Here is a 17,522-nt window from a genome sequence, read left to right as displayed (position 1 = left end):
GCCAGGACAGAAGAAATCAAGGATCTGTTAAAAATTAGACTGAAAAAAAAAAAAAAAAAAAGGTGGTTCGAGATAAATAAAATAGACCTGACATTAATCATAATATTGTTAAAGACTGTATTTACTACTAGCAGTGCTATTGTTAATTCTTAATCATTGTTGAGAATTAAGGCAAACATGAATGCTACTGGCTTACTGAAAGACAAAACAAACGCAACTTTCCAGTTTGCTGTGAGACAGACGGAGATCTGAGATTGCAGAATGTCCTGAGTCACTTTTGTGATACAATTCATGACAAAATTGGACAGAATTATTCAATCTTCTTGTTAAGCTTACCCTAGGAAACAGCTGAAAAACAGGTGTATGTGCAATGTGATTTATGAAGTGGAGCTGGGGTGGAAGTCAATTCTATACTACTTTTCCTGCAGTGGGAAGGAGAAAAGTAGGGGAAGGCAAGTTCAGTTGCTATTCTGTTCATTTTTCATGCTGTTGCATTTGTGGTGGTATCTCCCTTGAGAAGCTGAGCAGCTGCCTGCGGAGCAGTGATCCCAAATGGTCTTCGAGTGCCCTTGTCTCACAATTTGCCCTGTTCCATTGTTCACCTGGCTTAAAGCTAGCTGGCAAGAGAGAACACGAAAAACGAGGGTTCCTCCCCCTCCCAAGCGTCAGCTAATTTTTGTTTCCATCTTCCTGAGTGAGCAGGGGTCTGAAAAAGGTGCCTGAGAATTGGGTGCCCTGGGGTGCAGCCTACAGAGCCCGGGGTGCAGTGCTGTCTGAGATAGGGGAGACAAAGAGAGGGCTCCTGGGGGAGAAACAGACATGAGATATTGGAGGAGCATGGAGAGGATCACGGGGGAGATCAGAAGGGAAGCTGGGAAGCAGGGAAAGCTAGCAAAAGGCAAATTCAATTGAGTACAGGTAGGTTAGTGGAAAATGTGAGAATTTGCTTGGTGAGAAAACATCAGTTTGGCAGAAACCAGTTAGTGGTGAGATGGTGGTTAGACCTGGGATGGGGAGAAGCAGGGAAGTTGGAGACTGCTGGACTGTAGAGAAATACCTGGCTGGGGCATGCAGGGGAGGGAAGAGTGGCTCTGGCGTGAGGCTGGTAGAAGTGTCAGGAGTGGTTTCTTGCTCAGGTTGATACTGAGGGAATGGAAATGAGGAGGCAAAACATCTGGTTCCTTAAGCTACAAATGGTTTAGACTCACTGCCATGGATCTTGGGTTTGGTGACTTTTGTCTGGCTGCAGCAACCTCCTCCTCTACTGCCTACAACGCATTTAGCAGGGAAACTCCCCTCTCCCAAGGGCAGAGCACACATGGGAGCAGATTGAGCTCCAGTGCAGAATAGCTTGTTTACTCACAGTGCAGAAAGGTCTTTCCTGGAGAACAATGTGGCACAGAACTGTTGCTGTCCAATTTGTTTAAAGCTTATGCCTGGACGAAAGGCTGTATCTACAGTTACGAGTTTTGGCTTCAGGTTGTGCTGAAAGCATTCAAACCTACAGTGCACTTAAGAGTGAAAAAAGCAGGCAGCCTATAATATTAATTACCAGGTTACTCAGAGCTTAGGAGGAGTATTTTTTTTTTCTGTTGCTATAGCAGTTAGATCTAAATGAATGGTAAGGGGGGTTAGTTGTGAGGGAAGCAAAGCGTGCTCTGCAAGGGAGTGGGGGATGCAGCAGCCAGCAGCTTGCTGTAGCTCAATTAGCATTAGCAGTCTGGCATATCCACTGAGCAGGGTGAGGGAGGGTGAAGGTGGGACCAAAAGCAGGCTCCTTGTGCTGCCAAGAAACAGATGCTAATGAGAAAGGAGGAGAAATGTGGCAGTGCCCACTGTGCCCTAGCCAAATAGTGCCTCATCAGCACAGAATCAGCAGCTGAGATGTCTACAGGCAATGTGGCAGCACAGAGGGTCTTCAAACTGAGGTAGTGTGGAGGAGATCCCAGAAGGGAGTAGTGGTGCCTGTAAGCAAGAAGTTGGCAAAAGAAATTGGAGGATGCAGCAGCAATTGTGAACGTTTGGATGTACAAACCTGTTCTGAAACTGAAAAACCGAAATACATAGGCAAGGGAGGGACGCTTCAGTCTTCTGTGTCTAGACTAGAAATCTCTCTGAAGCCACACTTGTAATGAAATTGTTCTTAGGAGTGTGTTTGACCTCCTGCTTTCCCTTAAGGCTGTCTGACAATCAGAAAGAATTAAGAGCAAGAGAGAGGAAAAAACAAAAACAAAAACAAAAAAACACTTCAGGAAACTTGATAGAAAAAAATTGCCTGGGAAAGGCCAGTGCTGGTTTAGTCAGGTCACAAAATCATCCCCTTACCTGGAGACTGCACTGTGGGAGAAACCATAGGTAGGACTTGTTTACAACATGGGGTGAAGGACCTTACTGTGTTGGATGTGAAACAGCAATCACTTTGCAAGTGTATTCACTGGGAATAAGAAAAGTATTTGGTGGATGACAGTTAAGATGCTTTCTTACACTTAAAACAAGTTGACTTCACAGATTTGCAGCACATTCTCACTGGACTAACAGTAAGTGTGTGATGAGAGTTTTCTAGCTTTAAGGCTAGACAGGTGCATGTTAAAATTGGAAATACTTATCAGATGTTAACAGTAAGACACCACTGTTGCCACAACAAACTGCGATACAGAAGGGCTGTTGTTAGGGTCTCCCTGTTTTTAAGGAACTTGCCTTGCCAGGAGCAGCAGAAAATCATTTCCTGATCAGATTCTGAGGCAACAGGGAATGTAAGCACGGATGGATGCTGATGCACCCCAAGACCCTTTCTCTTTCGCTGTTTTCTTGTGCTCTATGTGAACAGCTACATTGTTTTTACCAATCTAAAGAACGGGGCATGGGATTGCGTATGCAGCTGAGGGAAGAATGGAATTAGGTCAAAAAAAAACATGAGAGTGCCCAGAAAATAAAAGGAAACTGCACTGTAGAATGAGGCTCTGTGGTGTTTGATGAAGTGATTGTACTTGTTTCTCTACTGATCTTAAAAGTGGAGCAGAGAAGCGCTAGTGAAGTCGGAAATTTCTAACTTCCTCACAGGGAAGCATTTTTATAGGCGCATCTGAGTGCCTGTGCAAGTGCTAATTCCCTGGGCTAGAACTCTTTAGAAGCAGTTTTAAACAGAGTCTAAAGTAGGCTTCCAGCTCCATATAGTGCCCTGAATTTTCCAAGTGGGCTAGAGAAAAAAGCAATCAATATACATTAATCCTCTTAGTGACTGAATTTCGGAGTAGCCAAGGCATTCTTTCCTGTGAGAAACCCCTGCTGAAACAACTTGTGTTTGAAATTCCTCCTTCTTCCTTTGTTTCTTCTATCCTCTACACCTTTCATCACAGGCAAGCCACTTCTTATGCCTTTGTTTCTTTGTGCTGTCTCCATCCTACCCCATCTGGCTGATTAAAAGGACAAAAATATATCGTAAACAGGGTGATGATTTCTATCCACACATACTTTACTTCAGGAAACAGGAATTTACTTTATTTGCGTATAGTAAGTAGTCACACTTGCAGCAGGATTGAAGTGAAATAATAATGGTGAACATTTCAGTTCACATACAGAGGAATGCATACCATTATGGTAGTCTTTGAGTTCCAGTACTAAGCAGATGCTTCAGCTAGCTTCCTAGCTTCCAGTTCCTGCTTAGCCTTCTCTCTCATCTCTCTTTCTCTCTCAATGAGAAGTGCTTTTTCTTGCTCCCACTCCTTTAGCTTCTGCTCATGTTTTGCAATGTCTTCCACTTCACATGCTGGCAGCTTTTCCTTAACGAGTTGGGTGGTCAGGGTTAACAGGCTTTCAGATTCAACCTTGCCAAGTGAATGCAGCTTAGAGTACAGCTCCTGTCACAAAAAGGGATTTGGTGGGGTAGAAGGAGAGAGACAGTCAGTCACAAAATAGCCAGTGATAAAATACTTCCCTATAAAAACCAATACATAGCTGTTTGAATCTAATGATTAGCTGTGCTATCCAGGCCAGCTATTTCACCCTAGCTAAGAGTTTTGACTGTGGCAGCAGGTACTAATTCTTCCCCCTCCTTGAAATACTAACCTCTAAAATAATCTTTTGCTAAGCAATAAAACTGAAACAATAAAGTTTCATTTTCATTAAGCAGTGAAATTCTCTTTACTTTTCCAAGTTCAGTTACCTGGTGTAAACAAAGATCAGCTGACCAGTTAATTATAAAAATATAGTCTAAACACCTTATTTTTTGGGTCCTATCTCATTGACCGATTTGCTCCACACTGCCTGCATTAACATCCCTCTCAACAGATGCAAATCACTTTAAATGCTCTCTTACTCTAGAGCACACTAAGTAGCTCCCATGATTTCTTCCCAACAGGAACTGTGATCTGAGGCTTTGCTTTGTTTACACAGACTGCACAGTAGATCTAAAGCAGGTAGGATTTATCCAGGGATATTCTACACTGTAACTAAGAACATAGCTTCAGTAAGAAACTCTGCAATATTTCCTTTTTGAGCTTTACTTACCTAGATTTCATGCAGCATAAAGACATTAATTCACTTAAGATGATGAATCATCCAGTGATACTATTTCTGGCTTTCTGGAATCTTTAGCCTGATGGCTCACTAACAAGCTGATTAATTGCCTTAAAAGTGCAGATACACAGTCAGCTAGAGAAGAGTTTCCTGAGGGAGGAAGATGACATGGCACTGGCAGATTCTTTACCCTTTGGCTCATTCATTAGATAGGAACACACTTTCCCAATTGTTCTTTTAAATAAAATGTTTTACTGAACCAAGCACTTGTGGAAATGTTTAAAGCAAGTAGGTATCCCAAAGAAAGGTACATCCATGCTTCTTTCATGTGCCCTTTGAATAAAGCTTATTGACTTGTATTGAAAGATGGCTGAAAGAAGATGTGGGGATAATTCACCACCACACAAAATGGCAGTGCTGGGTCCATGAAGATATCTGGTCTTCCTCTCCCAGTTACCACTGGAAGCTTCCATGCTGTGTAGCTGATCTGCAGTATTCCTCTTACTCCAACTCCCACTGCTGTAAGCTGCAAAGGCAATGCCCCTCAGCTCTTGCCTTGAGGTTATACCTTGTTCTCAAGAACGAAACTGGGGTGTCCCTTCAGATGCCTTTCCATTTCTTCCCATCCGAGCCAATACTGACTACAAAGGCTTTGCTGTTTTGCCATGCAGTGGACGGTCTAAACAGGTCAGACAACAGATAAAAGTCTCTTCAAGTGGTAGCTATACATGTCTGAGGGACTTGGGCATTTGACTCTGTTGCCTTTTTGATTTTATGATAAAGATTAAAAGGAAACAAAATGTCTTTGAAGCTACTGGAGTAAAGGCAAACTTAGTAATATTTATGTGTATTCATCTCTATTTTGTTGAAATATCAGTAAGCTTATAGTACATTAGGGACAAACATGAAGAATGTACAGTTTGGATTTGAGAAAGGAACATAATTCCTGACAACTTCTCCCATGATTAGAGCTTAGACGTTCAGTTTAAAGATAACCATTTTAGACCATTAAGAATCTCCCTGCTACCCACTACTGAGGATGTGCTGAAAAGGGGGTTCATGCACTAAACCTAAGCAGTATGCAACTGAACTAGAAGAACTACAATGAACTGGAAAGTAGTGGGACCTCTCTCGAACCCACTACTGGTCTGAACCCACTGAACTCTGGAATCTTCCCTGCTCTGCTGTAATACATTAGTGAAGCTAATTTAGGAAAGCAGCAGTCTCTCTGTCCTGCCGGTACCAGAAGGGCACATTCTTAAATGGCAAAGTCACTAATTTTTATAAGCAGTCTCCAGGGCTCTGCATTCACAGGAGGTACACTGCTTTCAGAGACAGTGCTCCCCAGCATTTACGTGATGAAATGCTTGCTCACTGGTCATTTATATTGATGGAAAGAATTACCCCAGAAACACGGTACTGAGTGGTAGGCCTCAGTTCATGCTATCTAAAAACTGGTAATTACAACATGAGTGACAGTGTCAGACACACAGTCTAAATTACAGCTCTGAAGTCTATTTTTTTCCCTCTTTTTCTGGAAAGAGACAAATGCCCTCAAGTCCTGCTTTTTGGAAGTGAAGAACATACTGCCTCTCACACATCACAGTTGTTAGTCACACTGCCACAGTTTTTTAATGTACTTCTATAAATGGCTGTTCTGAAGGTCTGTATTAGACAAAGTCCAGGAACACATACAAAAGCTGAACAAGCTAAAGTTTGAAACAGGAATTGTATGTCTGGACCAAATCATAGGATCATTAGGGTTGGAAAAGACCTCCAAGATCACCTGGTTCAACCATCACCCTACTACCAATGTCACCCACTAAACCATGTCCCTAAGTACCACATCCAACCCCTCCTTGAACACCCCCAGGGATGGTGATGCCATCGCTTCCCTGGGCAACCTGTTCCAATCTCTTTCCTTTCTGAAAGAAATGTCTCCTAATCCAGACCTGTTCAAGGCCATGACAGCCTGGAACTACAGGCCAAATTAGCTCTAACCTAGAGGTATTTGAATTTTACCACAGCACAAATCAGAAATGATCACATAAAATGGGCTTGTTATATAGCTATGAGATGATGAGATAAAATTAAATCACCATATAGCTATGCCCTAAGGAACAACTGTTTTGTGTTTTCTACTGTTAGCATCAGTGTGACAAACCAGAGATAAAAGTAAAGCCTTACTTAATTCCACAGACTGGGAGTATAGGATGCAACTTTCCTACTAACCCTAACATACACAAATGGACAATAACTTCAGTATTGTCTCAACCCCAGTACAATTTACTTTAATGAACAAGAACCCACACAAGGTCAGATAATGGCTCTCTAATGACAGGCCACTTTTGCAAACAGCATTTGGATTTATCACTCTGATGTATGAAAAGTGAAGACAAAATCCCAGCAGACATTCAAAAGGCAAGTGGCCTTGAGCACTTGTTTTTTTGAAGGTTGCTTCCTGTTTAAGTAAGTGAAAATGTAAGGTGACAATAGATTAAGAAATGCCAGGTAGACTCCTGATGCACTGAAAGGGTGCTAGTCTACTAGTTATAGTAAGTGTATTTATTTTCTAGTATTTACTATGGAGATCTATTACAGCTTAGAATATTTACATAAACGAAAATCTCCTACCTTGAATCGGCTGTAATATTCAGGTACTTTAGACTGCTCTGTTTCTTCTGTTTCTGCACATTGTGACTTTTTTTCTAATTCCTTGGTTTCTTCGGATGATTCTGGACCAGGTTTTGCTTCAAGGACAGACTGCAAAATTGTCTCCAGAACATCAACCTGAACAATCACATTTGCCAGTGTTAGCATAAACAGTTTGGAAATACAATCTGAGTAATACTGCTGTTGAATCTACAAACAGCTTTGTCAGTTACTCCACAGTTCAAGATGACTGCTCTGTATCATAAAGAGAAAACCAAATTCTAAAAGCAAATGGACTAATTCTTGGAAGAATTATGTATTGTATTTTGGACTTTTGAGGCTGGGCATTTTAAAGTCCCTGCAACAGAAGAACTCTGTCAGCCTCCATCAACAGTAAAACTCCCTGACTCTGGTGATGTACAGATCCAGATGTTTGTGGGTATCTCAGGCATTAGACTATCATCTGCTCTTAGCCTGATATCTAGTCATAAATATTAATACTAAATGGTAGCCACTGGGATTATAGCACTAGCATTATATACAATCACAGGTACATCTAAATAAGATGTTACTATCAAACGTTCAAAGCGTATCATCTTTAATAGATCATCTTGATTCCCCTTTGGTGAAAACAAGGGAAATTACCTGTTCAACAACAAGAACATTCATCCCTGTCATTAGCTGGGTAATTTAACAGGAAAAATGGAAATGTGGGCATATAGTAATATGTATGTTGGTATATATATAGTAATGGTATGTTGGTAAATGTTTGTTTTTAATCTCTGTGATACCCTTGTTCTCTTCATGTTTTTCCTCGAGGGGTACCAAGAGAACCACCTTCTCCTAACTGCAGTTGTATCAAAAGAATGCATTAGCATCACTAAGGGACTTGGTAAACTATTTCTTCATGTATAATTGATACAAAAGATGGAATTGCTATATGGATGCTGCTGCTGTTTTGATACTACAAAGATTGCTGTAACTGAAATTACAGAATACAGGCTGCCTGCATTATAAAATTCAGCCCTTACAAATGTAAAGAGCTGTTACCCTTAAAGAGCTGTTACCCTTCTCTGAATCCTTATCCTTAATGTTTATCAGTTGAATGAAATAATAGTGTAACCTTTGAATCTACGACACTTTCCACAAGCAAAAGGGCTACTATTGATACCTACTGGTTTCATTTTCCTAGTGTAAGTATATATAATGCTAAAATATAAAAATTAGCTTTACTTGAAATAACATTCTTGGCACTGAAATGTAATCCATAAACTACCAATACTGAAACGGGATTAAATAATCAATGAAATCATGACTGTGTGCTTGAAGATACATAAACTCTTATCTGGAGTTTCTCAGACAATTACCAAAACTTGCTTGTTCACAGTTAAAACAATATAGCACAATACTAAGATAGTCGTTTTGTTATTTTGCTATGATAATAACAGAAATTATCTCTCTCAATAGTCATGGCTGAGAGAAAAGAGACACCCTGCTAGTCAGGAACAGAAGGAAGCTTAAAGCCTGAGAAAAAAAGTAAGTGACTGATACTGAACGGCCAATCACTTGAAAATGTTTTCAACAAAAGTGTGCAACTAAAAAAAGTTCATCCCAAAACTTCTCATTTAGATAATGAAATTTCTTCAGCCAGAAGATCATAATACATTTGGGAAAAGAACCAAAGTTGTGAAAACAGGGTGGTATCTTTCTCAGGGTTGTATCTCTTTCTCACGCCTGCTATTGTGCCGGCATGCAACGACAGTAATTTGCAACATGGCCCATATTTACTAGTGCTGTGAAAAGGATTTACAAGAATTGCATGATGGTCAATTTAGGCTTGCCCAAAAGCAGCCCAAGATACAGGAAAAAGGAGTTGATGCATGTGAGGTTGTTTCCCACCACATCTGCTTTCAGTGTGTGTTGACTGACCTCAGTATTGACCTGATCAGTACTTAGTCCTTCACCCTTGGGAACACTGCATTTCAGTTGGAGATAATCATTAAAAATATCTTATACAGATCTTTAATGGCAAGATCTTAATGAGCATTCTTGTGGAAAAGTACAGATGATACAAATCAATATAATGCAATTGCTTTATACCAGATAAGGATGCAATTCAAAATATTTTCCTTTTCTTTCTTACTGCATTGTGGTCACAAAAAAATGCATTGGAGAAAAATTATTTTGATAATATCAAGATATTTGATATTATCAAGGCCCATTTTTGGTCCTTAGCTTAGTGAAACTTGTGTGACTTGCACTATTGTTTTTATACTGCTACCCAAAATCCAAATCAGGCCACAAATCTCTTCAGGGAAGTTCCTGTGTAGCTCTAACCGTTATTGCTTTTTGGATTCTTCTACTGGATTTGTACAGAGACACTTGCAGCAACAGTGAGTAATCAGCAACAACCTTATTTTGCAAATTCTTAAGTGACAGATGTAATTAAACCCCGCAGCTTAAGCTGCTCACTGAACAAAGTAAAACATTTCTGGAAAGAAAGTACTGCTGCACATTACTGGAGATTACTATTTTTACAGTATCAGTACAAACACAGATCTAAAGGACGTTACATAGACTTGATGTACCTGGTTGCTGGTGATGTTAGATAGACAGATGCAACCTTTTTTCATCATGAGGGTGTTCACCTATAATCCAGAACTCTGAGGAGTTCCTTAATTTGCCTGAGTTTTATAAGCAGAAAAAATCACCAATTTATTAGGCTGAGATCTTCAGTCTTGGAGTAAAAAAGAAAATTGCTGAACCACACCCAAAGAGAGAACTCTAAATGGTGTGGGTTTCAGATGTGATGCTTCCTTCCCTGCCCTATCCAGTATTACACAGAGCTGCTTCTGACTATGGAGCATTAGGAGGACCTGCTGAGCAGTGACCTGGCCCTTGTACATCAAGGGAAATATAGGGGCTGTAAGCCTAGTACTGATGCTAGCAAAAGGGACATTCCCAATACCAGAAAGACCTTCAGTGCTGTTTTTATGCACCACACAATGTAGTTTCCTGAATTATTCCACCTAAGATGGCTGGTTCCAGGAGCAGTGTGAAGCCCCATAGCACTCCTAATACTGAAGTCCATTTGTAAGAGCTGACCTTGCAAACTGACCAAATACATTTATCTTCCCTATCACAGGCACTGCAACCCTTCTAGAAATCACCCTGCCCTGTGTCTGGACTAGTATCACTCAGGACGTGATTCCACATGAAAGGACACATGGGATTATCCAGGAGAGGTACAAGATGTGACGTTTCATCTTCAAGTATGTCTCTGAGAGAGCTGGGAAAGTACCTTGGGGGGGGGGGGGGGGGCGGGGGGGTGGAATGCGGCTTAAGACATAAATGGCTTGTGGCAACAGTAGACACTCTCTCCCAAGGACATGCCAGTAGACATCTTCGCTGACTTGTTAACTGAAGCCATGCTTCTGCTCTAAATGTTACTTCCCCTCCTGTCTTCCAGAGACCTCTGAAATATTACTAGGCTTGTAAAGGTCTAGTATCTTCTCATTAGCAAGACAAGTAATTTACAGGTTTTACTGAAGTTTGGCTAGTGTGGAATTCGTCATGTTATACAGGTTATAGTCTTCAGACTTACAGCTTCTTTGCAGATTTTGATGTCTCCTGGCAATGAAGCTACATTCTCCATCACTTGCAAGGCTCTATTCAAGTATCCAGGTGTCCACATCAGCGGCATTAGGTTGTAAACAGCTCTTAAACCTTTATTCAACTCCACTTTCCCTGTGATAAAACAATATTTTAAGTTTAGTAATTGAACATTTGAGACCTAAGGTAATCTGTAAGGATTGGTTCTGTTCTATAAGTGAAAGCAAGTTTCCAGGCTTCTGTGGTACATACAAGATACAAAGCTGCTGTGACAGAATTGTTTTCTTGTTTTGTTGAAGTGCCTTCTTTTTACCAGCTTCAGGACTGTCACCCATTTATTCCTGTTTGCTTATTGTTCCTCCCCATTTTCTCCCCCTCATTTTGCCCATACAGAAAAGTGGGGAAATGGCCAGGCTTCCTGGTTGTCTAGCACAGCGTCAGCATTTCTGAGAAGGATATCTGAAGATCTGTACTGGGTCTGGCTGGGATGTTACCTTTCCCTGCAGCAGCCCATACAGTGCTGCGCTCTGCACTTGTAGCTAGAACAGCAGTGGGATCACACCAGTGTTGTGTCTGCTGCTGAGAAGTGCTGGCACAGCATCAGGACTCTCTCTGACCCTCCTAGGGGGTGGGCAAAAAGTGGGAAAGAAACATCAGCAGGGCAGCTGACCTAAACCAACCAAAGGGATATTCCATGCCATGTGATGTCACACTCAGCAATAAAAGGTGGAAAAAGGAAGAAGAGGGGAGGGATGGGCTCTCTTTGCGAAAACATCTATCCTCCTCCTGAACACCGGCTACGTGCGTTGAGGCCCTGCTTCAAGGACGTGGTCAAGCATCGCTCATTTGTGGGAAGTAGAGAGTAATTTCTTTTCCTCTGCACTTCCACATAGCCTTTACTTGTTTTGTTTAGTTACTCCCTTTCCCCCTCCCTCTTCCCCTTTCCCTTTTTTCCCTTTAGTTGAATTGTTTAATTAATAATAATATTTCCTTAATAATATATATATATATTTTTTCTCTTTAATTAAATCATCCTTATCTCAACCCATGAGCTGTTCTTTCCTTTACTTCTTCCCCTCCTCATCTGAGGAGGGGGAGTGAGAGAGCAGTTGTGATGTTCAACTGCCTAGCACAGTAAAACCACAAAGATCTCAGACAAATAATTGTTTTGCGTTCATGGACTCACTGTGCAGCATGTGTGTGCTAAATGTGAGAGGCAGGACTCACACCCAGGGTGTTTACGGTCTGCTCACACATGTACCAAGGTCAGATCATATGAGACTTAAAGCACATGCTCTACTTAACTGTATAACTCAGTATTCTTATTTCTAGTTGGAACTTCCTTAAAGAAAAGATGGGAGACCTGCAAAAATGAAATTCTGGTTCTCAATTTGGAGCACCCTGCGCACCAAGGTCTTCACAACTCTAGCAGGACCTATGATGCACAGCACCACTGACAACCTAGCTTTTCTTCTGATGGTGACAGTAAAGACTACAAAACTTCTGTTCTACATAATGGGGAAAATGTACATGATGTTCGAGTTGGTGAGTACTAATGGGCTATGACTGTCACTCTTAAGCTCTTGATTTTGTCATTGTCAACGTTAAAAAAACACACACGTCAGTGTAGCTTATGAGAGTTATCCATCCAAGTCTCACTTGAATTTAAACTCTGGGTCTAAGGATGCAAAACTGTGAAAACACACCTTACGCTTCTCCACAGGGAAAAGAATACTTTAGGAAAAGCAATGTACCAACTGCACAAAGCTTACGGACTATGGACAAATTAAAATAGCTAAGGTGCTTTAGGCCACTCTGTGCCTCAAGACATCTTTCACTCTTTCAGAGGTCGGTTCCATTAGTGCTGGCAAGACTGTAGAATATGTGACATAACAGCAAATAGCTTTTGATCTACTGAATGTCAGTGTCATGGAACAAGTACTACTGCTCATAAACAGTGAGTACATTTGTGAAATACAGACTCTACTCAACCAATCCTTATGACACAAAACCTATACCAAACTGAATGCCAATTGTACAGCAAAGTCCCTATCTGTATCAGTATCTCCACTTGATAACAAACAGGTCCACTAAAATGCAGGTTTCCAATTAATTTTAATGTTTATCCTCTTTTTTTCAATGAAAACGAGGTTTTAATTTTACAGTCATGATAAATCAGAATCAGCATCCTAACTCTGTCACTATCCATTGTATTTTGAGGTCACATTTTAAGAATGTGTCCTCTTCTTATTACCCCGAATAAATTCTAGAATAAAATATAATGCTGTAATGGAACAATTGCATAATGAAAAATTTTAAATTAATTGATTACGCTCAATTAAATAATCATTTTACAGAGAAAGACAAAACCCTTCTAGACTACACTCTCATAAAGGTTGCAGGAAATTCAAGAATTGCTTATCCTTTTTTCCCCACCTCCTAACCCCCTTCCCTCCTGTTCTGGATGTACTCTGATCTAACTGCTCTCTAAATAATACAGCATATCATTATTGGTGAAAGCTTCTTAAAAGATATAGGATAAAGGTGCTGCTATCTGCTGTTCACAACAGAAACTTTAACATTACAGTGAGTAGTAAATGTTCTAAACATAGTGTTTTTCAGGGTGAGGTCTCTCTAATTCTTGGTGTGTAAAGATTATTTTAAGAAGTTCATAAACTCTAACTAGAAAAAGAACACATTGTCTATTACCGTACATTTGTTCTACAGAACTGTCTTGTGAGATTTTATCAGGAAAACGTGTTGGTCCACACACAAACCAACCCTACTGCTCTCTAAGAATGTTTTCCTTCATTCAGTCTTAACTCTGAAACTGTTTCTTCCACTCTTTCTGCCTTTTCCTTAGTCTTTCCATTGAATACATTTTAATAAACCAAGGGCACAAATTTATTTCATCCAATGACAATAAGAGGGAAAAATAATAACTGTGAGGGAAGTAAAACTTACCAAGAAATGCATAACCATACAGCTGGGAGCTAAATCCCACAGTGCTTGTTTGCTTTAGTCCTGTAAGCAGTAGTGATGCACCGAGATTTTTCTCCTCTTCCCACTGCAAATAATGTAAACTAAGATGTAAACTAAGTACATGTTCCTTGACAAACACAAAGAAAAATACTGCAGTAACCAAAGGCAGCACATGGCCTTCATCATATCTTACTATGAAAGTCCAGAATCATTTAACATGTCCAGTGTTCAGTTACAGTACACGTAACATGAAGAACAGTATATTTATAATAAAGAACACCTGTTTCCAAAAGACAATAAAATGTGAGGATCTTTTGAATGGAAGTCATCCATTGTGTTTCCTTAGAGATAAAGGATTATGTTGATTTACACTGGCCAAGCACTGCCAGTGACCTGTATGCCCAACACTCACTTCAGGCTTACACTGCTGAAAACAAAACTACATGGCTTCCGTACTGGAGCAGTCTTTCCTTTTAAGTATGTGGTAAGATGCATTCTCTACTATTCTACACTAGAGTAGAAAATGCAGAGAGAATATGCTGCTACAGGCTGCTTCAAGTCTCAGTGATAGGTCCGTCCACCAGTGAAAGCTAGAGAAGGAGACCCAATAAGAAAGGACATTAAAACCACAAGAGTGGTGTGTAATTTTACTTTGCTGTGGGACAGTACAATACAAGGCCAGAGAAGTAGAGACTTCAAGGATACACATCTCTTCTCAGGAAATGAAAGAAGCTGAACAACTCCCGTTCTGAAGAAAATGGGGAAGACATAAAAGACAGTAGATTGGAGGAAGTCTGCTTCTATAATACACAGATTTTGTTGCAGGGTACTTTAAACACCTCGTTATTACCTTAAGACCTGGAACAAATACCGCTAGTGAAAGGCAGAAACTTTCTGAAAAGAAATTCCCTGGTTTAATGCAAGGAGATGTCTTTTCAAGGTGTGGCAGTTTTTGTGTCTCCCTTCAGGTGCTATGTGAATTTGCATATAATCATCCAACATAAAACTCCATCACCTAACAACCACACAAAGTATTTGTCTGACCCAGGGAAGGCATTCAAGGTGATATGTCTGTTTCTTGCTGTATTCAGCATTCCTGGTGAATGTTACAGGAAAATCAAATGAAACTGGAAAAATGGGGCTTTATAGGTCTACTTTCTTTTGGGAACTGTCCCATTTGGCTTCAAGAGCTGGAGAAACTGAAAGCACTTAACATTAATGCCTTTGCATTGGAAGATGGCAATCACACTGATTGTTTGCAACAGTCAAGGAGGATACTTTCTGGGGAGAGCCAAGACCAGTCAGTCTGGCTCAGCAGTGCTTACAGCAGCAGAAATACGTAAGTTCTCAATCACCTGTGCTAGGGACTAATATAGTCAGATTGCCCATGATTCATTTCTCAAAATTCAAAACATTTTGTCAGGCTGCTGGACCCTCACTATGGTGGTCAAGGCCCTGTCTGCAACAGGACACTGGCTGACTTGTCATGCACCTTGGAAAGAAGGAATGGGGATCTTCTGCTTACATCCATTCCTAAATAAGCCACAGAAAAATGGTACTGAGCATTACAAGGTGTTGAATGGTACTCTGTATGGTGCATACATATAAAAATATGGCTTATTGCAGGCCTTGGATGCGGTTATTTCAAAATGCTTATTAGATACATCACAGCTGTATAAACAGGCTTGTCTTTTAAATGTGTTGTATGTCAATACCACTCTTGATTGCATATTCAGCTTTCATAACATATTACATGTATTGACAAGTGCCTGTCTTTGCAGTAAGGATACACAAACATAGACAAACACAATGAGAAAAACAGGTATTAGTCCCTCTGCTTTTCATATATAAGTGATCAAGTATACTTGAGGAATGGAGAAGACCAAATGCACATGTTTTCTATAGTGCAAACTGAAATTACAAGCCAACTGATTAAAATCTTAAGGCACTGGCCTTAACATTTTGGAATATGTTTTATGTAAGACAAGGGGAGGTTTCTAGTACTTTTTATGGATGAGAAGGTAGAACAGTGCCACTTCCAAAAGCCTGAATTATCATGTTGGCCTTAAGCAAGACAGGTATGAATAGGAAAGCCTAACCCAGTCTGAAGACAGGAGAGATTTTAGTTTTAAATATTTCCAAAATCAACATAAACAAAGCCAAATGGGGTAGTGAAATTCCTAGTGGAAATCTTTTGTACTTCTGCAGCATCAACTTTACCAAATTATAATGGTAAATTATACTCACCTTTAACAGTGTCCAGTGTAATATGTAATACATTTTTTTGTGTGTTAACTGATGGAGCCCTCTTTGAACTCAAGTGAGATGTCACTTCATCACCTTGAAGTGGACATACACCACATCTAAAAATCCTGACACACTTTCCCTTTCAGAGAAAGGAGCAACTAAAAGTGACGACAAGTTATTTGCTGGCTTTCATCTTATGTTTTTTTTTTTTTTCTTTCTTCTGTAGTTTTAAAAACAATGAAAAAACTTGGAGCACCTCAATTTTTAGGCAAACTTAGGGTAAATAAATATATTCACAACTGAATGCCGAGCTGACTTGGAAACAATATCTGAGAAACAATACTTGGAAACAGTATCTGAGTATCATTTTGAGTGTGGTCAGCTTACCGTATGTTCAGACTTGGTCTCCAGGTACTGGTATAAAACATAAAGAGAAAGAAGCTGTGTTGAGAATTCATCAAAACTTTCTTGCAGCATGATCTCTGTTACTACTGACAGAGCATCTATGGAGGAAACAGACACATAATTAGTAAGTGGAAATTTTCACATCTCCTTTCTTTTGAACCCACTGATGCTCACTGATGCTTTACTGTTGCAGTACATTTTGAAGTAGTTACGGAGGAAGTTAAAGATTTCTTATGACTAGCAGTAGAAAATTAGTCTTACCCATTTGGGTTATACTAACATGCTATGAGAAGGAGAAGGACAAATTGATTGAATTACATAAGACAACAACAAAGAAGCTTTCTAAACTCATCTTACTCAATGCTTTCTGACTTCAATTGTCTCTTCTTTGCTCAGCCCTTCAATCATTAAGATTTTTTTAAAAATTAAAAATTACTTTGTTCTTGTGTTTTGATTACAAACAAGAGAAAGCTGGCTTAAATTAATTGCCCTTAAGGTGACAGTATAGTACAATGGAGAAGAAATGTTGTCACAGATCACCCATAGCATTCACTGTATTCAGCAAACAGTGCTCTTGAGAAGCTCCACAGGGAGTTGAAGTGACACTCTCTGTCAGAAAGGACAGTTTGTTAAATAGAAGGCCTTGAGCCTGTCAGAGAAAAGAAATATGGATGGAATAATGAGGAATTCACAGATGGGGGCCTCTCAAAATAAAATGAGTATATGTATTAACTTGCCACTTAGCAATACTTTCATGACAAAAGCTACAGACAAGTCCTTCTACGACTCTATTTCCCTGGCATTTGTTTGTTTTGCAGGTTTATGCAAAGAAAAGCTCACTGCAAGTCTACAGTACCAGAAAACCTGCAGTGAAATGAAAACCTTAAATATTTGTCATCAAACATGAGAGGATTTTTCATCTCAGCACTTTAACAGTCAACAGTGAAAGGCACCTCAACATGGCCATTCAACACAGCTGCCTCTCCTCAGTGACAGATAGAAGTCTAGACAAACAGCTCAGATTAGATGTGTAGATTTTTGAATGGTTTACAACATACCAATTCTCACTAGTAAATTCAAAGATAATGTTAACATGTAAGTTGGAATAC

The 17,522-nt window shown here is 40.0% G+C and overlaps 1 protein-coding gene across 1 annotated transcript in view; it reads right to left on the bottom strand.

The window, feature by feature from the left end:
- Window positions 1-3,448: 3,448 nt before the first annotated feature.
- MRPS27 (mitochondrial ribosomal protein S27) overlaps window positions 3,449-17,522 on the bottom strand; it is a 45,445-nt gene continuing 31,371 nt past the window's right edge. Inside the window, exons 7-11 of the mRNA XM_035309723.1 lie at window positions 16,396-16,511; window positions 13,744-13,846; window positions 10,772-10,914; window positions 7,150-7,305; window positions 3,449-3,857 (exon numbers count right to left, since the gene is read on the bottom strand). Coding sequence (XP_035165614.1) covers window positions 3,618-3,857; window positions 7,150-7,305; window positions 10,772-10,914; window positions 13,744-13,846; window positions 16,396-16,511 — 758 coding nt within the window. The 3' untranslated portion in view covers window positions 3,449-3,617. The remainder of the gene's footprint in view (window positions 3,858-7,149; window positions 7,306-10,771; window positions 10,915-13,743; window positions 13,847-16,395; window positions 16,512-17,522) is intronic.

Source organism: Oxyura jamaicensis, chromosome Z (genome assembly GCF_011077185.1).
Source record: "Oxyura jamaicensis isolate SHBP4307 breed ruddy duck chromosome Z, BPBGC_Ojam_1.0, whole genome shotgun sequence".
NCBI classification, from domain to species: domain Eukaryota; kingdom Metazoa; phylum Chordata; class Aves; order Anseriformes; family Anatidae; genus Oxyura; species Oxyura jamaicensis.
This window is presented reverse-complemented; position numbering and strand designations above follow the sequence as displayed.